The sequence below is a fragment of the Hypanus sabinus genome, chromosome 2 (genome assembly GCF_030144855.1).
Source record: "Hypanus sabinus isolate sHypSab1 chromosome 2, sHypSab1.hap1, whole genome shotgun sequence".
Classification (NCBI taxonomy): Eukaryota; Metazoa; Chordata; class Chondrichthyes; order Myliobatiformes; family Dasyatidae; genus Hypanus; species Hypanus sabinus.
In genome coordinates, this window is record NC_082707.1 from 110349519 (window position 1) to 110375145 (window position 25627).

Genomic DNA, 25627 nt, shown 5'->3' on the forward strand with positions numbered 1-25627 from the left:
GGCAGTTGTTTGCGTACGCACGTGTGCGTACGTGCTGATTTTTTTTTCTCCAAATCGATTTCAACTCCCTTCCTTCCCAAGTTTGATAAGTGAAACTACACCGTACCTACAATATTTCTACTTTATACAGGGTAAATTTATCATATCATTCCAGCTTTTACTGTACATTAGTGTTATTTTAGGTTTTATATGTTATTTGCTTTGATTTGGTAGGTTATTTTTTTGGGTCTGGGAATGCTCAAAAATTTTTCCCATATAAATTAATGATAATTGCTTCTTCGCTTTATGACATTTTGGATTACAAACGGGTTCATAGGAACGCTCTACCTTCAGATTGCAGGGGAAACCTGTATGTTGACAAATTAGAAACTTAACCAATCTGAGTTTTCAAGTGGAAGATCCCATCTGTGACTGAATGAATAAATTGTGTAATAAAGGCAAATTCAATTGGCCCCATTTCAGCAAATAAGATATACAAAATCCCCTCCTTTCTTCATATTTTTATGTGCAAGTGGTGCTGAGAAAAGAATTTTGCATGGTCTTGGTTTTATGAGTTTCAGTTCTGTTATCAGACAGGAGCAGCCAGTCTATTGCATCCATACTACCAGATGAAAGCTTATCTTATGTTTCCTTTCACCTATATTCTTGTAAATTACAGCACAAATTGGAAAATTTGTAAGTGTCTTGTAAATTCTCAGACCGCTCTCCAGGAATTTTAAAAAAGTTCTGCTGCAGGTAAAGCAGATTTACAAGTAACATCTTTTGCTAAGACCATAAGAGATAGGAACAGAATTAGGCCATTCAGCCCATTGAGTCTGTTCTGCCATTTCCCTCTCAACCTCATTCTCCTGCCTTTTCTATGTAACCTTTCTTGCCCTGACTAACCAACAACCTATCAAGATACTCCCTAAATACGCCCAATGACCTGACCACCACAGCAACAAATTCCACAGGTTCATCACCATCTGGCTAAAGAAACTCCTCATACCTCAGTTCTAAATGGATGTCTCACTATTCTGAGGCTGTGCCAAGTGAAACATGAAACTCTCCCACCATATGAAACATCCATTTCCTAAGCTTTTCAACATTAGATAGGTTTCAATGCAATCTCCCCCTTTCATTATTTTAAATTCCCAGAGCCATCAAATGCTCCTCAATGTTAACCCTTTCTTTTCCAGAATATTTTATGTGAAAACTTCTGGACCCCCTACAATGCCATCACATCATTTCTTAAATAAAGGGGCCAAATCTGCTCACAATATTCCATGTGAGGCCTCATCAGTACCTTATAAAGCCTCAGTATTACATTCTAGTCCTCGTGAAATGAAGGCTACCATTACATTTGCTTCCCTCACCACAAACCTAACCTGCAAGTTAGCGTTTATGGAATCCTGCACAAGGACTCCCAAATCCCTTTGCACCTCAGTTTTTTGCATTTTCTCTCAATTTAGAAAATAGTCAACCCTTTCATTTCTTCTACCAAAGTGCATGACCATACACTTCCCTGCATTATATTCCATCTACCATTTCTTTGTCCATTCTCCTGATCTAAGTCCTTCTGCAGCCTCTCTATTGCCTCAGAACTACTTGCCCCTCCACCTATCTTTATATCATCTGCAAACTTTGCAACAAAGCCATCAATTCCATCATCCAAATCACTGAGATAAAGTAAAAAGCGGAACACTACTAGTCACTGGCAGCCAACCAGAAATCCAAGTAAACAACATTCACTGATCCTTCTTGTCCCCTGTTGTGGGCCAAATCAAAGATGGTAATGAAGAATATAGGAGAAAGAATGAAAATTTGGCTGAATGGTGTCATAACCCCTCACTCAATGTCAGCAAGACAAAGGAGCTGATTATTGACTTCAGGAGAGGAAAGCCAGAGGTCCATGAGCAAGTTGTCATTAGAAGATCAGAGGTGGAGAGGGTTAGCAACTTTAATTTCCTGGGTGTTACCATTTCAGAGGACCTGTCCTGGACCCAGCGCACAAGTACAATTGCGAAGAAAGCATGGCAGCACCTCAACTTCCTTAGGTGTCTGTGGAGATTTGGCATGATATCTAAAACTTTGACAAACTTCCACAAATGTGTAGTAGAGAATATACTGACTGACTGCATCACGGCCTGGTATGTAAACACTAATGCCTTTGAACGGAAAATCCCAGAAAAGGTAGTGGATTCGACCCAGTACATCACAAGTAAAGCCCTATGCAGCATTGAGCACAGGAGCGCTATTACAGAAAAGCAGCATTCACCATCAGGGACACCTATCACCCAGACCATGCTCTCTTCTCGCTGCTGCCATCAGGTACAAGGGCCTCAGTACTCACACCACCAGGTTCAAGAACAGTTACTGCCCTTCAACCATCAGACTCTTGAATAAAAAGGAATAACTACACTCACTTGCCCCATCCAGTGGTTTCCACAACCAATGATCTCACTTTAAGGACCCTTTCATTATCTCCTGTTCTCATTATTTATTGCTATTTATATTTGCATTTGCACAGTTTGTTGTCTTCTGCACTCTGGTTGATCTTTCACTGATCCTGTTATAGTTACTATTCTATAGATTTGCTGAGTATGCCCACAGGAAAATGAATCTCAGGGTTATATAATGGTGACATATGCAATTTGACAAAATTTGCTTTGAACTCTTCTGCTTGATATTTCTTCAAAGAATATACAGATTTGTCAGGCAAGATTTCCCCTCAAGGAAACCATCCTGTCTTTGACCTCCTTTATCATGTGCCTCCAAATACTGAGATCTCATTCTTAACAATCGACTCCAATATCTTCCCAACAAATGAGGTCAGGCTAACTGGCCTGTAGGTTAACAACTTCTTCAAGATGGGATGGAGGCAGAGTACAGTGACGTTTGCAATTTTCCAGTCCTCCAGAACCACGCATGAATCAAGTGATTCTTGAAAGGTTATTACTAATGCCTCCATTATCTCTTCAGCTATGCCTTTCAGAATCACAGGGTGTAGTCCATCTGGTCCAAGAGTTTTATCTAACTTCAGACCTTTCAGCTTCCCATGTACCTTCTCCTTTGTAATAGCAATTGCACTCACTTGTGCCCTGACACTCTTAAACTTCCAGCATACTAGTGTCTTCCACAATGAAATACACCCTATCCTCGCTATATGCTGGGAGTACGTTACTCGCAGTTGACACACAGCATGGAAAACACATAATGTGAATAATTATTTAAATGGAGAAAATAGGGATGCATTCCAGAGGGCTTCCTAAATATGTTTTATCTGTAATTTATTCACATTTTCATACCAATATGACACAAAAGCAGTACCACAAGGCAACATTCATAATATAGTTCATCAATTTTAGTCAACATAATAAATCATAGAAAGTTAACATACTAGAGTGTCCAGTATGTTAGGATGAATGCAGTCCAAATGTTTAGGATGGGCTGGCGCATTGTCAAGCAACAAAAGAACTTTAAAGGCAAGATTCTGTTCCTGGCAGTAGCGTTCAGCCTCAACAGCAAAATGATTATCAAACCAATCTTCAAAGATTTGACCGGCGACCCATGCTTTCTCGTTAGCTGCCCAGTGGACAGGAAGCTTATTCTTACTCAAACCCTTAAGAGCATGAGGGTTTAGTGAATGGTAAACTAAGAGAGGCTTCATCTTACAGTCTCCTTCGGCATTGAAACACATATCCTTTGTTGCCTTGATGCATTTCGGCATAAGCTTCCAAAAAAGCCCAGTCTCGTTTGCATTAAGCACCTTCTTTGGTATGATGTCTAACTCAGCTATCACAGCCCGCAACTGCAAAGGTCAGCGTTCAGCAGCTTCGTGGTCGGCACTAGCTTGCTCACCACGCACAGTAAGTTGTGAAGCCTGTGACGATTAACAAATTTACTAAACCATCCCCTACTTGTGTTAAAGCTAACAATATCATTCGACACTTCCTCACTGGCCTCTGAACAAAGGCAACCATAAATTTCCAAAGCTTTCACACGAAGATGATCGGAACTGAGTGTTGGTTTTTTCTTTCTTTCATGCTCAATGTACAAACTCAACATTTTCTCCATTTTTGTCATAATCGGGTTACGCACTTTGGTAACAATCTTTGAAGACACTTGTGATGAATCAATGACTGAACTTTTTATTTTCTCAGCATTTTTCTTTTGTTTCTTTTTTTTATAAAAAATTTTTATTGAATTTTCAAAAAGGTTACAGAAGGAAAAAAATATTTTAAAAATTATCAACCCTTCCCCCCTAACATATCCCTATAAAAAGAGAAAAAAAAATGAAGAAAAAAGAAAGAAAGAAAGAATGCCTTGATATCCGAAGATCCCCACATGCTCCATGGAGTTCATAATAGTATATTATGAACTAAGTATATATATTATGAAATAAGTACATATATATATATTTATTTCTTTCCCCAGATAACCAATAATTGGAAATAACCAAATAAATAAAAAAAACAATAACCAATAATTTCCAATTACTTGGAAATCGGACTCATACTTAAGTATAGATCATTGGAAGAATGAAATTTTTAGCTGCATTCCACTTGAAAAATTACTTATAATTTAAGAGATAAATATGAAATATTTTGGAAAATTTGGCACCCTTATTTACAAAAAATAGGATTAAATATATAGGTGCTCCGAAGATAAAATTTTTCTTTGTTTCTGACGGTGGACTCACCCAGGCCGAAGTAGTGTCCCAGAGCTGTGTTACCTTCACCTGACGCAGCCCTGTTTATAATTTCCAACTTTTTTTCAAGTGTTAAAGCAGTTCTCTGTCACTTGGCTGATGGCCAAGGACTTGACATAAAAATCTTAGGAGGCATAGGTAATAACAACAAAAGGTTAAGAATGCAATATCGCACATCCACATGCTGCCAAAACCAATGCAAGACTGGCGGGAGTGAGACTGTAAGGCGTGCACACGTGACGTATTGGCGATAAAGTGGAGCTTTTCATCCCAACAGTCTCACATAACTGAGAGCTTTGGACGCATATAAGAAGTTGGTAGAAATAGGTTTGATGCATAACTGTGAATCCGCATTGTCTGAAGATGCATATAACGAGGACAGGGTATACGTATTCAGTTCATCCTCATTTTCCTTGTCCCCCAATGCTACCTCTCCAGCATCATTTTCCAGCTGTCCAATATCTGCTCTCATCTGACTTTTTACTCTTCATATATTTGAAAAAAATTTGGTATTCTCAAATAACGTTGGCTAGTTTCCCTTCATATTTCAGATTTTCTCTCCTTATGGCTTTCTTTAGACGCCTTCTGTTGGTTTTGAAAACCCAAATCTCTATTTATATGCCCTCTCTTTTCCTTTGTCAGCTACAGTTGTGTCGTCCTACCTTTAGAATACTATTTCTTCGAGATGTATCTATCCTGCACACTCACCCAGAAACTCCAGACATTGCTGTTTTGCCACCAACCCTGCTAGTGTCCCCTTGCAACCAACTTTCGCCAACTCCTCTCTCATACCACTAATTCTCTTTATTTCACTGTAATACTGATACATCTGACTTTAGCTTCTCCCTCTCAAATTGCAGGGAGAATCATTTTATGATCACTGCCTCCTAAGAGTTCCTTCACCTTAAACCCCTTAATCAAATTTGGTTTGTTACACATCCAATCCAGAATAGCCTTTCCCCTTGTGGGCTTAACCACAAGCTGCTCTGAAAAGCCACCCCGTAGCCAGTCTACAACTTATCTCATGATCCAGCACCAACCTTTTCCCAATCTACTTGCATAGTGAAATCCCCCATAATTATTGTAATGTTGTCCTTTTGGTGTGCATTTTTTATCTCCCATTGTAATCTGTAGCCCACATCCTGGCTACCATTCGGGGCCTATATGTAACGCCCATAAGGGTCTTTTTACCCTTGCAGTTTTTTAAAAACTCTACTCAAGATGCTACATCTTACAATCCTATGTCACCTCTAAGGATTTGATTTCATTTTTTACCAACAGAACCATCCTACCATCCCCCCCTTGACTAACTGCCTGTCCTTTTGATACAGTATGTATCCTTGAACGTTACACTGCAACTCATCCCACTGACTGCAATTTTGCCCCATCGTCTGCTTGCCCTTCCTGACAGTGTCACAGCACACTCCACCTAGTTGCAGTCATTTAAACCCTCCCAATAGCTCCAACAAACCTGCCCACAAGGATATTGGATCAGGTGTAACCAATCCATTTTGTATAGGTCATACTTTCCCCAGAAGAGATCCAATTATCCATAAATTTGAAGCCCTGCCTCCTACACCAGTTAATCTGCCAAATCATCCTATTCTTATCCTCAATGGTGTGTTACACAGGCAGCAATCCAGATATTATTACCCTGGAAGTCCTACTTTTCAGCATTCTAGCCAACTCCCTAAACTTTCTCTTCTCTTTTCCTACCCATGTCATTTGGTGCCAATATGTACCAAGAATACTTTCAAGGGATACTTTCAATCAGTGACCAGTCTTACTTAATCACCATCAACAGACAAGCACCAATTAATGAAGACCAAATACTGTACAAATAATCTTACCTTTATGTCCTCAGATGGACTGCGTTCATGCTTTATACACGTTGGTCCAGTCTTCCAGGCTTCAATATCACCACAGTCACAAAAACCTCCTCCAGGGGAAGAATTCATCTAAACACAAAATCATACCACGTGCTGACTACTGTAATAATGCCTGCTTCAAGAAAACTGGTTAGAACAATGGCAGGATCTTACTGATATTAACATATTTCAATATAAATAGGATACCAAAAAAGGAATGACTATGTCTGCACAAACTCAGAGCCTGAGATCCCCTTGTTCCTTATTCCATTGTTATATATGGTTTACTTGAGAATTAGAATCCAATAATTGCAGCAAGACTGGTAATCCCACACCTTCAGACTTTGTTGGTGCAGGTTAAGTACCAGTTTTCCAAAATGTTTGGGGCCAAAAGTGTTTTGGATTCCAGATTTTTTCGGATTTTGAAATATTTGCATCTATATAATGAGACAGTTTGGGGACGGGGACACAAGTCATGGCATCCATTTATGAACAGCTTATACATATAGCATGAAGGTAGTTTATATTATTTTTAAAAATAATTTTGTGCATGAAATATGTACAATGAACCATCAGAAAAGCCATCTCTAACTCACTGCCTAGGTGGACAGTCAGTGGTTGTTTGGCACCACCATCATGCCTGACTGAATTTATGTGCTACCAGTAAGCAGTCTTTGTCTTAGACTTGTTCATCACATGTATGAACTAACAGTAAAAATTGTTACACACCATTAATATAATGGTGATATAATGTGTACAGGGCAGCATCAGAAGAATACCTGAATCAGCTGTTGAACAACAGCGACAGGCTTTCAGCCTCCGCCAATGATGCAGTCAGTGTTTGTTTAAGAAGTACACTGTATCCCTATTTTACTTTTTTTTAAAAAAAGGTTTTATGTATGGTGTAGATACAAAAAATTACATTTACCTGTAATTAAATTCAATGAAGACTGTGGAGAAAAGTCAACATTTTATTTTTAATGCAATAATGATGCTGGTCATGTTACACTCAAACAAGGGATTTTTTGTGGAAATGAAATTCAGGTTTTATGCAAAAATGTTTTGTAATTACCAAAAAAAGATAAATGCAGCACCAAACACTACAACTACATCAGCTCTGAGAAACTTGAGGGAGAGGATACATCATTGTGAAGAGGACATCAGAAGTGGTTGAGGAACCTGAAAGCAGATGCTCTCACAATGAGGAGCCACTGTGCTGGATTATTTTATTTCCCCCAAATGTTTCTTCCAGTCTTACGTTTCATTAAAAGGGTTATTGTCATAACAATCTTTCTTTTATTTTATAAACTGACATGATTTCTTGTTCTATATGAATGCACACTGCTCTAACCCTTCAATTTCTCTGCTGCTTCATGATACACGGCTTTCCTTAAATTTCTGCAACAACCTGCTGAATATTCACAATTACCTCAAATTTCAGTTAATCATGATAGACCTTTACTTGCTTCATGACTGTTAAGAGGCATATGTTCACGGCAACATTGACAAATCCACTCTTTCAATACACGATCTAGATCATTTTTCACTATATTCAGTGTTTTTCTATTTTTCCTTAAATTCTGTATATTACTTTCAGCATAAAACTACAGTATTTTTCTTTGAGTTCCTTCCGGTTGTAGATGGTGGTCAATCCAGCACTATACTCCATCAAATGCTTCACGCTTACACAACTGTCAAGTTTTTCCAACAACTTGACTTTGTGTTATAACCATAAATGCTTCCTTTTTTTTTACTATTACCCGTAAGGGTAAATGCAGGCCTTTTTTGACATTTTCAGTAACTTTACAGCACAGACAGGGAATAGGTATAAAACACAATGTAATCTTTGAGTGATGTATGAAAATCAGGCTGTGATGACTACTGAAAATAAGCTGACATCAACAAGGTGCCACTTAGAGAAGTATGTAAGGTCACTTCTCAGAACCTGCACAGCGCCTGGGAACCTTGCCAGCGCCTTGTGGAATTTTCAATTGTGGCATCATGTCAGCACTCAAAATAGTTTTGGATTCTGAGGTTTGCAGAAAGGTTAGCTCAACCTGTACTGGACAATCTGATATTCCAGACAATGGGATATTACTATTAATACCTCAGCACATGTTCAAAACTGAGTCAGCAACGATAATGTAATAAATTTTGCAAAGAATTCAGGATGCTTAGAGTTCTGGAGACAGTAGAATCCTGGTGAGCAGGGGAAACAGCTCAGTGAAACCACTGCCATTCCATGGGATTTTTCAAACGTATTTTATCAGAGTTTTCTAGTGTGTATTTATCATGCCATTTTGGCTTTCTGAAATTGACTTTTGGATTTTTTTTAATATTGAAAGCTTTTTGCAAAAAGAAAATATTTTCTATAAAGACTGAAGCCCTACCTGCCTTCAAATGGATACAAAAGATCTCTATTCCACCACAAAATCTCCAGTCTCAATTCCTTGGGCCTCAAACAGGATTTGTTGTTTTAGACAACGAACACCAATATTTGACAAACAGTAGGCATTTGTAATGTACTGCCATGGGTGGTAGGGGAGGCAAATACGATTGAGGAATTCAAAAGGTTCTCATGGGCCAAAGGGACTGTTCCTCTGATCAGGAGCCACTAGGTAATGTTGTATCTCTATAAAATGCTGGTTAGACCACACTTGGATTGTGTTCAGTTCAGTTACATCACTATAGGAAGAATGTGGAAGCTTGAGAGAGTGCAGATGAGATTCACCATGATATTCTTTGGATTAGAGGGTATGTCATGAGGATAGATTAAAAGTGCTAGGACTTTTCTCTGGAGAGGAGGATGAGAAGTGGCTTGATAGAGTGTAAGAGGCATAAACATGCTTCAAGGCCGCCACCATCATCCCCGTGCCAAAGAAGTCTTCAGTGTCCTGCCTAAATGACCACCGTCCCATTGCACTCACGTCCATCATAATGAAGTGTTTCAAGAGGCTCATCATGAGGCATATCAAGACCCTGCTGCCCCCCCCCTCACTGGACCCCCTGCAGTTCGCGTACTGTCGCAATCACTCAACAAATAACGCCATTGCCATCACCCTCCACCTGGCCCTAACCCACCTGGACAAAAAAAGACACATATGTTCGGATGCTGTTCATAGACTTCAGTTCAGCATTCAACACAATCATCCCTCAGAAACTGACTGGAAAGCTGAGTCTACTGGACCTGAACACCTCCCTCTGCAACTGGATCCTAGACTTCCTGACTGGGAGACCTCAGTCAGTCCGGATTGGGAGCAGCATCTCCCAACACCATCAGACTGAGCACAGGGGCCCCCTAGGGCTGTGTGCTCAGTCCACTGCTGTTCACTCTGCTGACCCACGACTGTGCTGCAACACACAGCTCGAACCATATCATCAAGTTCGCCGATGACACGACCATGGTGGGTCTCATAAGCAAGATCAACAAGTCAGTTTACAGAGAGGAGGTGCAGCAGCTAATGGACTGGTGCAGAGCCAACAACCTGTCTCTGAATGTGAACAAAACAAAAGAGATGGTTGTTGACTTCAGAAGGGCATGGAGCGACCACTCCCCACTGAACATCGACGGCTCCTCAGTAGAGATCGTTAAGAGCACAAAATTTCTTGGTGTTCACTTGGCAGAGAATCTCACCTGGTCCCTCAACACCAGCTCCATAGCAAAGAAAGCCCAGTAGCATCTCTACTTTCTGCAAAGGCTGGGGAAAGTCTATCACCCACCCCCCATCCTCATCACATTCTACAGGGGTTGTATTGAGAGCATCCTGAGCAGCTGCATCACTGTCTGGTTCAGAAATTGCACCATCTCGGATCGCAAGACCCTGCAGCGGATAGTGAGGTCAGCTGAGATCATTGGGGTCTCTCTTCTCACCATCATGGACATTTACACTACATGCTGCATTGTCAAAGCAAACTGCATTATGAAGGACCCCATGCACCCCTCATGCAATCTTTTCCCCCTCCTGCTGTCTGGGAAAAGGCACCGAAGCATTCGGGCTCTCACAACCAGACTATGTAACAGTTTCTTCCCCCAAGCTATCAGACTCCTCAATACCCAGAGCCTGGACTGACACCTGCTCTATTATCTTGTTTATTATTTATTGTAATGCCTGCACTGTTTTGTGCACTTTATGCAGTCCTGGGTAGATCTGTAGTCTAGTGTAGTTGCTGAGTGCTTTTTTTCTCTGTGTTGTTTTTTTTTACGTAGTTCAGTCCAGTTTTTGTACTGCGTCATGTAACACCATGGTCCTGAAAAATGTTCTCATTTTTACTATGTACTGTACCAGCAGTTATGGTCAAAATGACAATAAAAGTGACTTGACTTGAAATAAGAGTGGACAGCCAAAGACTTTTCCCCAGGGCAAAAATGGCTAATACAAGGGGCATAACTAAGCTGTTTGGTGGTAAGTATTTTGTGTGTTTGGGTGTCAGAGGGAAGTTTTTTTTGTAAGGATGGGTAGGTTTGTGGAATAAGCTGCCAAGGTTGGTGGTAGAGGTAGATATATTAGAGACATTTAAGAAATTTAGCTAGGTACATAGATGAAATAGAGATGAAGAGCTACGGGGGAGGGAAAAGTCAGATTGATCCTGGAGTAGGTTAGAGGATTAGCACAACATTGAGGGTCAAAGGACTCTGTACTGTATGCAACTGTTCTATGTTCTATATACTTAACCAAACCTTCGTCATATCCATTCCTAATAAGATCAATTTCAGTAACAATGCAAGCATTTGATTTTCAAATTGAACTGAATTAACTACATTGAGATAAAAGGTGGGACTTAAGATCCCTTTTAATTCTTCACCTTAAACCAATGCCCTCTATTTCCAGATGTGTGCATTAGGATAGATTGTATATCCCTCATATTTTCACCCTTCAGATTTTTGTACACCTCATTCAGGTGCCTTTCTGCTCCTCTGCTCCAATGAAAACAAAACCAACCTATCCAATCTCTCTTTATAAATAAAATAATCCAGCCCAGGCAACAGACCGGAAAATCACATCTAAAATCTTCTTCTGAGTAATCTCATCCTTTTTACCATGCAGCAATCAGAATTGCACACAATACTCCAAATGAAGCCTAATTGAAGTTTTATGAAGTTTACCATGACCTCGATATTCTCTCCACTGGCCAATGATGTCTGTTAGCCTGCATGCCCTCTTCACTATTAACTGCTGCCACATTTAGGGGTCCTTTGACTTGTACAAGGTTCCTTTGCTCAACTCTATAGAAGTCTACAAATTACTGTTTACCCTACTCTTACTTGGTTCCTCAAAATACATCAGATTGGATTCCATCTGCCGATACTCTACTCAATTTATCAACTGACCGATAATATGTAACCCAAGATGATCTTCCTCAATATCAACATCACCTCAGTCTACCAGGCAGTAGAAAACTGAGTGTTCTTGACATGTCACCTGTCCAATAATACATCACAACTTCTCAAGTGTGGCACAGATTCAACATATAACTCATTATTACAAAACAAGGAAATTCATTTTTGTCATTTGTCCAATCCAAAGCACTGCTTACTACATAACAGCATGATCAGTCTCTAAATCTCTGTTGGAATATACTAAACAGATTTTTCCTTCCTATACTATCCTTGCCACAAAAAATCAATGGGTTATGGACAGGTCAGGTGCTGTTTGCCTGGTATGTATCAGGCAGTATTAATATTCACTAATAATTCTCAGTAATAACAGATCAGAGGCAGAAAGCCAAGGAGATATGAAACTACTCAGACATGCCATTGAAAATTCCTGCAAGTCTTAGTCTGCAATGCCCTGCCCTTACCCTTTACCACCCAGAAGGCAAGTGACATCAAATCACCAAGTTCCTCTCCAATTACACAGCTTTCTGATTAGAACAGAGCAAGAAGAAACAAAGTCTATACTCTGAAACTAGCAACTTTACAAGGCCTGAAGCAATGCTAGCATAGGTACCAATGCATAACCAACCTTGTGCACAAAACCTACATGATGATTTCTACCGCCCACTCCTCATTCAAATAATTCCACTAAGTAAAAAAAACTGCAAAAATTTTCTAAAAATGGCCATCATTCAAGTATAAAAACAATAAAACAAAAAAGATAGGACAAATACCTTGTACCGATGATTTCGGTGAACACTGTTTTGGAAACAGTCCATGCATAGTACACAAGTAAGATCTATTGCACAGTCTCTGTAACAAAAAAAAGATACAAGCCTAGTGTTAAAATATGGTCATGTGTCACACATCATAATCAATCATACAACCACAGCATGTGGCCCTGATCCATATTCAGATCCTTGATAAGGCTGTTCAATTACTCCCATAATCATATCCTATCCTATTGAGCGTGTAACTGCTCAATCATCTATTCAATACCACTTTAGAAGATGCAACTGAAACTGCTTCTACCCAGTCTTTCAGACCATAAGGCAAAAACAATTTCCTCTAATTTTACCAATTACTTAAATTTTATTAACCTTGGTCATCTATATCCTTGCCACTAAATGGTTCTCCTCCCTTCAACTTTAAATACTCCCATTAAATTTTATTTTACTCTCACTTAACCTCTAGTCAAAGATTCTATTGAAGCATGTAATTCTGCTATTTGTATTCTTCAGTTTACTTGTCATAATTTTTATATTTGTCTCAGCTCTTATTTGCAATACTCAAAATACATTACAAAATACCCTAGGTTCAGGTGGCTTGACTACACATAACAGATTAAGTTGCACACACTATAACTAGCATCATTGGAATGGCACAGTTCAAGCTTTAGTCAGCTTCAATTAATTTCATGCAAATTCAGAAAGTGTAATGTCCATTTTTGGAACATGAAAAATAGACTATTAAAAAGATTACATTTGTGTACCATTTTTGACTGAGATCTTTGCTTACCATTCAAACAATAAAAAGCCAAAACATTAGCAATGAAATGATCATTGTCAAATGAACAAAATCTTGTTTTTCAGAGTAGAAACACCGCAGAGGTACCTGTGACTCTGCAATGGTAGTACTTAGCTTGGTACGTACATTGCCAATCTCCTGGCTGCATCACTACAATAAAGAGTCATACTGGAGACCAGTACAGTACAGGTTTAGGCCACATCATTGTGCTAAGCTACCTAATGCCTTCTGCCTGCATGTGAACTGCATATTCTCATACCTATCAAAGACTCTCAAATACCTCTGTCTGGTTCTACCTTCACCATGGGCAGAACATTTCACATACCCACCACTCTTAAAAAAAAAAGATACCTTGCACATCTCTGAACTTTACTACTTTCACATTAAATGCATGCCCTCTAGCATTAGGTATTTCAACCCTGGGAAAAAGATACCAACTGTCTAACTTGTCTATGCCTCTAACTTTTATAAACTCATCAGGTCTTCCTTCAACCTCCACTAGTTTGTCCAACTTATATTGAAAGCACCTATCCTTTAATACAGGCAGCATTTTGGTACACCTCTTCCATGTCCTTCCTGTAATGAAGCAAACAGAATTGAAGACAATGCAGCCTGAAGTTTTATAAAACTACAACACAATGTTAAGTCTGAACTCAATGCGTCAATAAAAGCAAACATGCCATTCACCACCTTTACCTCACTATCAACTTTCATGGAGATATGGACTTCGACTCCAAGATCCTTCTATACATCATTGTTGCTGAGAGTCCCCTTTACATTTCATCTCCCCAAGTGCAATACCAAAGGGATTAAACTGCCTCTCCACCCACGTCTGCAACTGATCTATATCCCACTGTATTCTTTAGCAACCTTCTACACCATCTACAATGCCACAACCATCCAGTCAACTGCAAACTTGCTCATACACCCAGCCATATTTTCATCAAGTCATTTCTATCTCAAACAGCAGCAGTCTCAGTACAAATCCCTGCAGAACACCACTAGTCAAACATCCAATTAATCAAACTTCTAGCTAGCATATAATTTATCAAGCACTACCCTGTCTACTACGGGCAGGTCAATTCTGTATCCAAATGGCTATCACTGTGAATCCCACGCACCTTTATCTTCTGGATGAGCCTGCATGGAGGCACTTTCATATGCCTTACCAAAATCCACATAGACAACTTTTACTGCTCTACCTACATTGATCTCCTCTTTAAACAAAACTCATTAGTAAGACACAAACTTATCCCACAACAAAGTCATGCCAACTGCCGCTAACTGGGCCATGGTTTTCTCAATGCTCACAAATCCTACTTTAAAGAATTCTCTCCAATAGCTTCCCACTGATGTGTGATTAACTGGTCTATGATTTCTAGAATTATCCCCATTTCCCTTCTTGAACAAAGGAACATTAGGGTACTTCACCAGTCTTCTGGGACCTCACTGGAGATAGAGAAGACAGATTTTGGTTAAAATCCTAGCAATCTCACCTCTTGCTTCTCTGACTATCTTGGGGTATAATCACATCAGGCACAGGAGAATTATCCACTTTAACATTCTTCAAGAGACCCAACACTACTACATTCTACAGGAGAAACTCTGCAGATGCTGGAAATTCAAGCAACACATGCAAAATGCTGATGGAACGCAGCAGGCCAGGCAGCATCTATAGGAAGAAGTACAGTTAACGTCTCGGGTCGAGACACTTTGTCAGGACTAACGGAAAAAAGAGATAGTAAAAGATTTGAAAGTGGGAGGGGGAACGATGAAGCCTAGAGCTGGGAAGTTGATTGGCTAAAGGGATACAAGGCTGAAGAAGGGGCAGTATCATAGGACGCAAGGCCTTGAAAGAAAGTAAGGGGAGGGGAGCACCAGAGGAAGATGGAGAACAGGTAAGGAGTTATTGTGAGAGGGAAAGAGAGAAAAAAAAAGTATTAAAAATTAGGGATGGGGTAAGAAGGGGAGGAGGGGCATTAACAGAAGTTAGAGAAATTAATATTCATGCCATCAAGTTGGAGGCTACCTAGACGGAATATAAGGTGTTGCTCCCCCAACCTGAGTGTGGCTTCATCTCGACAGTAGAGGAGGCCATGGATTGACATATCGTAATGGGAATGAGATGTGGAATTAAAATGTGTGGCCACTGGGAGATCCTGCTTCCTCTGGCAGACAGAGCGTAGGTGTTTAGCAAAATGGTCTCCCAAACTGCATCAGGTCTCACCAATATATAGAAAGCCACATCGGGAGCACCAGACACAATATATCACCCCTGCAGACCTATAGGTGAAGTGTCACCTCACCTGAAAGGACTATTTGGGGCCCTAAATGATGGTGAGGGAGGAAGTGTAAGGGTAAGTGTAGCACTTGCTCCGCCTACAAGGATAAATGCCAGGAGGGATTTCAGTGGGAAGGAATGGGGGGGTACGAATGGACAAGTAAGCCGGATAGGGAGCGATCCCTGCAGAAAGCAGAAGGGGGGGGAGAGGGAAAGATGTGCTTGGTGGTGGGGATCACTCCCTACGCAACTCCCTTGTCCATTCGTTCCCACCAATCTCCCTCCCAGCACTTATCCTTGCAAACGGAACAAGTGCTACACCTGCCCTTACACTTCCTCCCTCACCACCATTCAGGGCTCCAGATAGTCCTTCCAGGTGAGGCGACACTTCACCTGTGAGTCGGCTGGTGTGGTATACTGCGTCCAGTGCTCCCAGTGTGGCCTTTTATATATTGGTGAGACCCGACGCAGACTGGGAGACTGTTTCGCTCCATGTCCACGTTCCATTCCTATTCTGATATGTCAATCCTTAACTCCTCTGCTGTCAAGATGAAGCCACACTCAAGTTGGAGGAACAACACCTTTTATTCTGTCTGGGTATCCTCTAACCTGATGGCACGAAGATTGATTTCTCTAACTTCCATTAATGCCCCTCCTCCCCTTCTTACCCCATCCCTATTTTTTTTTCTCTCTTTCCCTCTCAAAAAAACTCCTTGCCTGTTCTCCATCTTCCTCTGGTGCTCCCCTCCCCCTTTCTTTCTTCCAAGGCCTTGCGTCCTATGATATTGCCCCTTCTCCAGCCTTGTATCCCTTTTGCCAATCAACCTCTCAGCTCTTAGCTTCATCGTTCCCCCTCCTGTTGTCTCCTATCATTTTGGGTCTCCCTCTCCCCATCTCTTACTATCTCTTTTTTCTGTTAGACCTGATGAAGGGTCTTGACCCAAAATGTCATCTGTACTTCTTCCTATAGATGCTGCCTGGCCTGCTGCGTTCCACCAGCATTTTGTGTGTACTACTACATTCTACATCTCAAAATGCCCTAGCATATTATCATGCTCCACAGTGATTTCACTAAGTGATGAAAAGCACTTGTGAAGTACATTTCATAACTTCACAATATTGTTTGGAAAGGAGAATGAAGTTTTCAAGTGTATTTATTTGCAGCCTCAAAATTGAGTTGGGTACCCAAGGCTGGAGGAACTCAGCTACTCAAACCACAGCCTGCCGTGCGAGTGCCTCTACATTCCAGCACCTGCGGTTTTGTGCCATAGACACACAACCATCTTCAAATAGATTAATCATCTGTTTCCTCCTAAGTGTGGTGGAACACTACCCATTTACTTTTAAGAAAGCATCCCTAAAACATACTCCCAGCACCACCAAGGAAAAACCAGCCTACTTGGCTGTCCATTAACTTAAGAATTACTCAAATACAAGAGATGCTGGAAATCCAAAGCAACACACACAAAATACTGGAAGAACTTGGCAGGTCAGGCATTATCTGTGGACAGAAATAAACTGCTGGCATTTCAGGCCTAGACCCTTCATCAGGACTGGAAAGGAAGATGGTGGGGGGGAAGAGACAAAGAGGAAGAAGTGCAAGTTGGAAAGGTGATAGGTGAGACCAGGAGAGGGGGAAGGTGGGTGGGTGGGGGACTGTGGATGAAGAAGCTGTAAAGGAATAGGTGAAAGAGGTAAAGTACTGAAGGAATCTAATAAGAGGGGACTGCCCAGCAACCCATGGAATGGGAACCAGGTTGGGGAACCACAGTTCTAACAGCAGGATACCCATATTCGACATACTGACATACTTGGCAATGTTTCACTTTTCCTACATCAACAGTATCTAAATCCTGGAGCTTTCTAACCCAACACCTGGGTGCCATTGTAACGTAGCAGTTAGCATAACATCATTACAGCTTATGTTGTTGGAATTCAGAGTTCAATTCTGGCATTCTCTGTAAGCAAGTTTACATGTTCTTTCCCAGTTGCACGTGGGTTTCCTCCAGGTGCTCTGGCTTCCTACCTCAGTCCAAAGACACTCTGTTTAGTAGGTTAATTAGTCATTGTAAATTGCCCACTGATTAGGCTACATGCATTGCTGGGTGGTGCAGCTTGGTGAGCCAGGAGGGCCTGTTCAAAGTTGCATCCCTAAATAAATAAACAAACCTCCTTTAAAATTCAAGAGTGCAGCTCCCATAACCCTTTCAACAGCAAAGGGGTTGTGAGCAGAGCTACAATGGCACTAGATAGCTTCTTTGAGCTCATCCGCGGAAGCAGCTTAATTTTTACATTTAATGCCTCTTTTTTTTAACCTTTTCAAGGTGGATGGGTTCTGACAGTGCCCTTGACATACAGCTGTACTCAAACTGTGGTTCTTTATGGTAACGGTTCCCGCTGCTGGGGCTCACCGAGTGGCTGTTTTTCAATATCCCAAGTGCGTGGCCTAGAAGATGAACGCGCCTTCATGGTTCCGAGGCTCTGCAGCCCTGTGCATAAGCCAGTTCTATGCCAGTGCTGCCAAATGAAGCATTGCAGGAGAAAGTGGAATATCGGGAACAGAGGATCAACCAGAAGCCCCTGTACTCGGCGAATTGCTCTCTCTTTCTTTCTCTCATTGGTAAGGGAAGGGTTTGCTGCCGATCCACGAGTCGCAGCACTCAATCACTGCAAAGGATTTCAGTAGCATCGCCCCACTTTTGGTTTTAAAGTACAAGTTTTAAGAGTGGCAGTGTCCAGTTATTCACTCACATCTATCCCACTTGAATGTTCCTGACTTGTGAAGGAAAGCTATTCAATTTGTTCATCATCTGATATGCCCCAATTGCTCTACATCGCTGACTCACCTCCTTGCTTTGAAATGTTAAATTGAGACCTATGGGATGCTCAGGTACATTAAAAAGTCCCGAGACAAACTTCAAAATAACAAAGGTCACCTCAGTGATGGAGCAAATCATAAAAACAGATTATCATTTTGCCGATCTTTATATAATCTTACTCATGCAAATTCATTGGCATAGTTCCCAAAACACAACAGTGACTACACTTCTGGTGTACTTCACCTGTGGCAAAGGATATCATTTGCCCTGAAATATAAAAGCAGTCTCCTTATTCACATTACTCTTTACCATCAACGTGTGTTATGTACCCAAGTTGCTACATCAGCAAAGCAGATGAACAAGATCATACAGAGGCACATTGACATTGATATGTTAAGAATTGATTATGGTATTTACATTATTTACGGAATTACTATCCTGATGGTAAACACACGGAATATACATCTTCCTGAGACATGGCTCCATATTCATTCCCAAAACTATTTTAAATTTACTATCTATGGAATATCTTAAACAATGGTTATACTTCTAAATTACTTCCTTCATACTTGTGATAACAATAAGTCAATATAATAGATAACCTATTTCTTTTTCCAAATTAATGGTATCTCAGCTTCTTTCAAATTGTTGGAATAAACACAAATGTTAAGAGTTGGCCAAAAGATGGTTAAAACCATATGTAAATCAACATGAAAAGTAATCAGGGTGCTAAATTTACATGACTTCTCACCGACAGGAATATGTAGTTTCTCCTCCTTTGAAAACTCGGCCACATAATTGTGAAGTATTATTTTGTTCCAGCTTTGCAAAACCAGCTTCAGGGGACTCTCCAAAGAGAAACCATTCCAGGGTTTGGAGTATCACATGATAGGCCTGTTCCTCCTCAGGTAACTTGGCTTCTGATCCTGAATAGCGTACTGGAGGGACATATTCCATAAAGTATCGGTATATTCCAGAACACAGATCAACTCCTTCCTGCCAAATCTGCAAGACAAAATAAAACTGTCAGCTGTAGTGAAAGCTTTCCATAGCCATCATTTATACCAAGTACTCACTCAGGTATCATGTTCATCAACTGAATATTCCAACCTCATTTGTTGAATATATTCTTGCTGAATAAATCCAATAATTAATCCATCAAATTGCCATTAACAGCAGATTCAACATCGACAAATATTTTTTAATATTTATCATTGCCTACTTTAACTATCCTAATAACAAATATAAGCACATGTGGGCTGGTGTTATGTGTGTTTAAGTGTCAACAGCACATCCATAACCCACAGCCAAATACTCAAGCTAAATGGTAAACAGGTATGCTGTTACCTTCAACTCACATATTTGGTCCGAGTTCATTTCTCCTTCAATACTCTTGAACTCAAATCCAAGAAAACCATATCCTATTTTATCTGTGCGATTTTATTTCCCTGTAATTTGTTATCTTTTGCATACCTGCCCCCGACTCGCCAGCAACACTCCTATACTAAGGGATGAACTACAGTGGCTAGTTAAGCAATCAGCGCGTATCTGAGATATGGAGAAAACCTTACCTGACCTAGCCAGGCTAATATGTGGCACCAAGCGTACCAATGCAGTTGACTGAAGTGACCCACCAAGCTACTTAGCTCAAAGGCTATAAGGATAGGTAATAAATGCTGGCTTTACCAGCAACACTCAATTCCTGAAAATGAAATGCATTAGAACTTGAAAATTAAAAAGGCTACAGATGCTGGAAATCCAAAGTAAAAACAAAAAACTTGCTAAGGTCAGGCAACATCTAAGGAAAGAGAAACAGTTAATGCTTCAGATCAAAGGCTCTTCATCAGAATGCAAGCTCATCCAAAACATTGTTATTAATCTCTACCTAACATTAATGGTCAATCAACTGAGTGCCCCTGAAACATACTCACTCTCCAGTAACAAAAATAGATATGTTCATCTCTCACCAGAAACATTCAAAAAAATCAAAACAAGGTGCAGATGAAGTCATACAGGAAGAAAAAGAATCAGTTTAACTTCCAAAATATTAAGGTGTAGAGTGAGAAAAGGATTTAGTAGCTGAGATTTTGCAGAAAAAAAACTGGGGAGAACACAGACCAGGCCTCCGTTGGGCCCAACATCCCCTGAGGTGTTGCAGCTGCACATCCTTTCCACTGCGAATGTTGCTATCACAAAGGAGGCATACCAGAAGCCACTTCTGTCAGGAATTTCATATTTGGTATTTCAAAGATTCTTGCTAATTTCTATAAATGCACTGTTGAGAGTATTCTGACTCCATACCACCTGGTATGGAGGCTCCAATTTACAATATCAAAAGAGACTGTAGAGAGTTGCACACTTAGCCAGTCCATCATATACACAACCCTCCCTACCACTGAGGACAACTTCAAGAGGCAGCAGCTCAAGAAACTGGCATCCATCACTAAGGACTATCACCAACCAGGCCACACCCTTTTCTCATTATTACAGGTGGTGGTACAGGAGTCTGAATACCAACACTCAACATTTTATGAATAATTTCTTCCCCTCACCATCAAATTTCTGATCAGTCCATGAACACTACCTCATTATTCCTCTCTTGCACTATTCATTTTTCTAATTGTAATTTATTTAGCACTATACTGCTGCAACAAAACAAATTTCACAACAAGTCAATTATAGTATGATTCTTAGACAAAAGGATTGGGATGACGAGAGATCTTGGTGGGTAGACCATTCAAGAACATGATCAGGAATGGTTCTCCATGAATGAGGCAATGGATATAATAAGGGTGCTTGGGTCAAATGGGCAGCCATTAATATGAAATGGTATATGTCAGGAGAGATTAATCATAAACATGATAGTAACAAACTTGGGGAGGCAGGGAGCATGATGAATTTAGGACAGCAGGTGGTATAGAGGCTGAGAGGGAAAGGCAGCCAGAAACTGAGAAAAATTAATGATATTTGGGTAGGTGACAAATAACAAGAAATTTAAGAGGCAAGTGGAGGTAAGCTAGAAAAATGATGAAAGGAAATATATTGCCAAAGGATTTCCAAGGGGAAGTGTGTCTGGGAGGAAAAAACTGAACAAGGTGTGTTTTTGTGGCAAGAGCAACAGTACAACCTTGATCACCGCAAACTGCCTGTTGTGCGAGAGGCAGAAAACATCAGCGAATCCATCTCTGAAATTGCTGTCAGTTGGAATGTAGGACCAAGGACGAGGGAGATTGAAACATTGAGGCAAATGCGGAAGGTGACTATCGGCTACCTGCCTTTGGATCACTGGTGGGATTACTCTGCTATGGAACGGGGAGGCTGCCTTTTGATCACTGGTGGGATCGCTTTGCTATAGAGGGGGAAAAGCCTGCCACTGGGCCCAGAGAATGTTATCCAGATTTTCTGTGTTTTTGATGTGGACTAAAGACTCTTTAGTCTTTTTTTTAATAGATTCTACATTTTTCACATGATTGTTCTCATTTTTACGTGTGCAGGCGAGGGGGATTTCATGGTCGATATGGCTGTTCAGTTTGTGTTTATTTTTTTGTGCTGGGGAGAAAGGATTTGGGGTTGATGATTTTCTTTTCTTTCATGGTTTCACGGCTACCTGGAGAAGAATAATTTCAGATTTGTATACTGACAATACACGAGCCTTTGAAATCACGTAATTTTATTTTGAAAGACAGAGGATTAACAATAAAACTATTAAACAAGGGAGGAAAGTGAATGAAAACATAAGTGATAGGATCAGGTTTACAACAACACAAGTACCACAATATGGAAAAGAGCAGCAACCTACATGAGCTAGTTATACAGAAAATCTATAATATTAATACCCTACAAGTGTTTGAGGACAGAATAAATAAAATAGTTGATAAGTGAGGGATCTTAAGGCTAGATAAAGATGAAGCCAATGTCAATCAACTCTGCCCAAGTTCAGAAATCAACAAAGAAATGGAATGAAATTGGGAAGCAATTTGAAAGAGAATAGAAAGGCAATAGGATCTGAGATAAGACCACAAGACATAGGAGCAGAATTAGGCCATTCAGCCCATCTAGTCTGCTCTGCCATACCATCATGGCTGATCCCAGATCCCACTCAATCCCATGCACCTGTCTTCTTGCCATATCCTTTGATGCCCTGACCAATCAGGAAACAATCAACTTCTGCATTAAATATACCCATGGACTTGGCCTCTACCGCAATCTGTGGCAGAGTATTCCAGATTCACTGCTCTCTGGCTAAAAGAATTCCTCCTTACCTCTGTTCTAAAAGGTTGCCCCTCAATTTTGAGGCTGTGCCCCCTAGTTCTGGATACCCCCACCATAGGAAACATCTTCTCCACATCTACCCTATCTAGTCCTTTCAACATTCAGTAGGTGTCAATGAGATCCCCCTGCAATCTTCCAAATTCCAGTCAGTACAGGCCCAAAGCTGCTAAACACTCTTCATATGTTAAGCCCATTCATTTCCAGAATCATCCTCGTCAACCTCTTCTGGACTCGCTCCAATGCCAACACATCCTTTCTGAGATAGGAGATCCAAAACTGTTGACAATACTCCAAGTGCGGCCTGACTAGTGTCTTATTAAGCCTCAGCATCATCTCCTTATTTTTAATATTCTATTCCCCTTGAAATATTTGTCAACATTGCATTTACCTTCTTTACTACAAATTCAACTTGTAAATTAACCTCCTGCGAGTCTTGCACAAGGATCCAAGTCCCTCTGCGCCTCTGATGTTTGAACCTGCTCCCCATTTAGATAATAGTTCCTGTTACCAAAATGCATCATACATTTCCCAAAATTTGCCACCTTTTTACCATTTTTCCAACTTGTCTAAGACATCCAGAAGACATGCCAAATTAGTAAAAGAGCAATAAAGAAAATGTTTAGTGTGATGGGTCATCACAAGATTTACAAGTTTGCCTAGTTTAGAGCAAGTAGTGAACAATCAGATAAGTAGAACTGTTACAATCATCACAAGCACAGTAGCAGTATCAACAGGATGAAGAATATTACCATGACATTTAAGAATCTGAACAGGAATAAAGAGATACAGCAGCTAGTTCATGGTATAGAAATCCAGGCTTTTGATACGCAGATTTGGGAGAAGCTCCAGTGCTCACATTAAACTAGTTTTAAAATAGCAAGCAACACACACAAAATGCTGGTGGAATGCAGCAGGCCAGGCAGCATCTATAGGGAGAAGTACAGTCGATGTTTTGGGCCGAGACCCTTCGTCAGGACTAACTGAAAGAAAAGATAGTAAGAGATTTAAAAGTGAGAGGGGGAAATCCGAAATGATGCGAGAAGGCAGAAGAGAGAGGGATGAAGCTAAGAGCTAGAAAGTACATTGGCAAAAGGGATACAGAGCTGGAGAAGGGAAAGGATCATGGAGGCCAAGGGAGAAAGAAGGGGGGAGAGGAGCACCAGCGGGAGATGGAGAACAGGCAAAGAGTGATGGACAGAGAGAGAAAAAAACAGAAAGGGAGGGAGAGGGAATAATAAATAAATAAGGGATGGGGTGAGAAGGGGAGGAGGGGCATTAATGGAAGTTAGAGAAATCAATATTCATGCCATCAGATTGGAGGCAACCCAGACGGAATATAAGGTGTTGTTTCTCCACCCTGAGTGTGGCTTCATCTTAACAGTAGAGGAGGCCATGGATAGACATATCAGAATGGGAATGGGATGTGGAATTAAAATGTGTGGCCACTGGGAGATCCTGCTTTCTCTGGCGGACAGAGCATAGGTGTTCAGCAGAGCGGTCTCCCAGTCTGCATCGAGTCTCACCAATATATAGAAAGCTGCACCAGGAGCAGCGGAGCAGTATATCATACCAGCTGACTCACAGGTGAAGTGTCACCTCACCTGGAAGGACTGTCTGGGGCTCTGAATGGTGGTGAGTGAGTAAGTGTAAGGGCAGGTGTAGCACTTGTTCCGTTTACAAGGATAAGTGCCAGGAGGGAGATCGGTGGGAAGAGATGGGGGGGGGGAACAAATGGACAAGGGAGTCGCGTAGGGAGCGATCCCTGCTCCCTGCTGAAAGCAGAAAGGGGGAAGGGAGGGAAAGATGTGCTTGGTGGTGGGATCCCGTTGGAAGTTACAGAGAATTATATGTTGGACCCAGAGGCTGGTGGGGTGGTAGGTAAGGACAAGGGGAACCCTATCCCTAGTGGGGTGGCAGGAGGCTGGGGTGAGAGCAGATGTGCGTGAAATAGCAGATCTAATTAAAATAGCAAATTCATAACAAGTGTATAGGTATGGAACTTAATGGATGTAGGGGGTATATGGAATGTCAAGGGAGGGGTAGCATATCTCATGAAGGGGCTTGTCTTGTCCATTCTGGGGAAGTTCACTCACCTTTGGTCCCCACTGGACACTCAGCTCTCACCTGTGGCTCCAAGTAGCTGTTTGCATGCAACCCAGTACACCGCTTCTGCAGGTAGGCTAAACCAGGTGAAGGTAGCCAGCTGGCCTCATCCCCCAGTGAGAAAGGAATATGCCTGTCCTAGCATGTGAGGTCAGCTCTGGCAAACTGGGCGGATGAGATAAACAATGAGATCCAACAGGCAGGAAGGCAGTTCTGCAACACTTCGTGGAGAGCGAAGGACATGACAAGGCACAGAAGATGCCATGGCCATCTACTGCAACCAAGTCCCCTGTTTTGTGACAACTATTTTGTACCAGTGGACTTGGACCTCCAAGTTAGAGAGAGCGGAAATGCCCCAGTGCAATAGCTTTTCCACTTTTAAAACTCTCTCGCACAGCTCTGTCACTGCACCCAGGGTTGTTGGCATTGCTGGGAAGAATGATTTCAATACCCACAACTAAATTGCATCACCATTTGAACCACTTATAGTAAAGATTACACCACACTAGTGCAAGTCACTGCCATTTTTAACCAGCAACAATAAAAAATCAGTGATAAGTTTCCATCAGACATTGAAGCAGAGAGTTACCTGCCCAGTTCTGTGTCTGTTGGCCTTATACTCTGTGGTGCACAGAAGTAGGCCCTTTGGTTCAACTGGTCTGTGCTGACCAAGTTGCCCATTCAGGCTAGTGT

At 41.1% G+C, this 25627-nt stretch overlaps 1 protein-coding gene across 3 annotated transcripts in view; it reads right to left on the bottom strand.

Moving 5' to 3' along the window:
* The window catches only part of ubr1 (ubiquitin protein ligase E3 component n-recognin 1), a 302958-nt gene that overhangs the window by 259679 nt on the left and 17652 nt on the right, over window positions 1–25627 (bottom strand). For all 3 annotated transcript variants that reach the window (XM_059951970.1, XM_059951981.1, XM_059951990.1), the window contains 3 exons: window positions 19311–19564; window positions 12667–12745; window positions 6541–6648 (listed from right to left, as the gene is read on the bottom strand). In XM_059951970.1, coding sequence (XP_059807953.1) covers window positions 6541–6648; window positions 12667–12745; window positions 19311–19564 — 441 coding nt within the window. The remainder of the gene's footprint in view (window positions 1–6540; window positions 6649–12666; window positions 12746–19310; window positions 19565–25627) is intronic.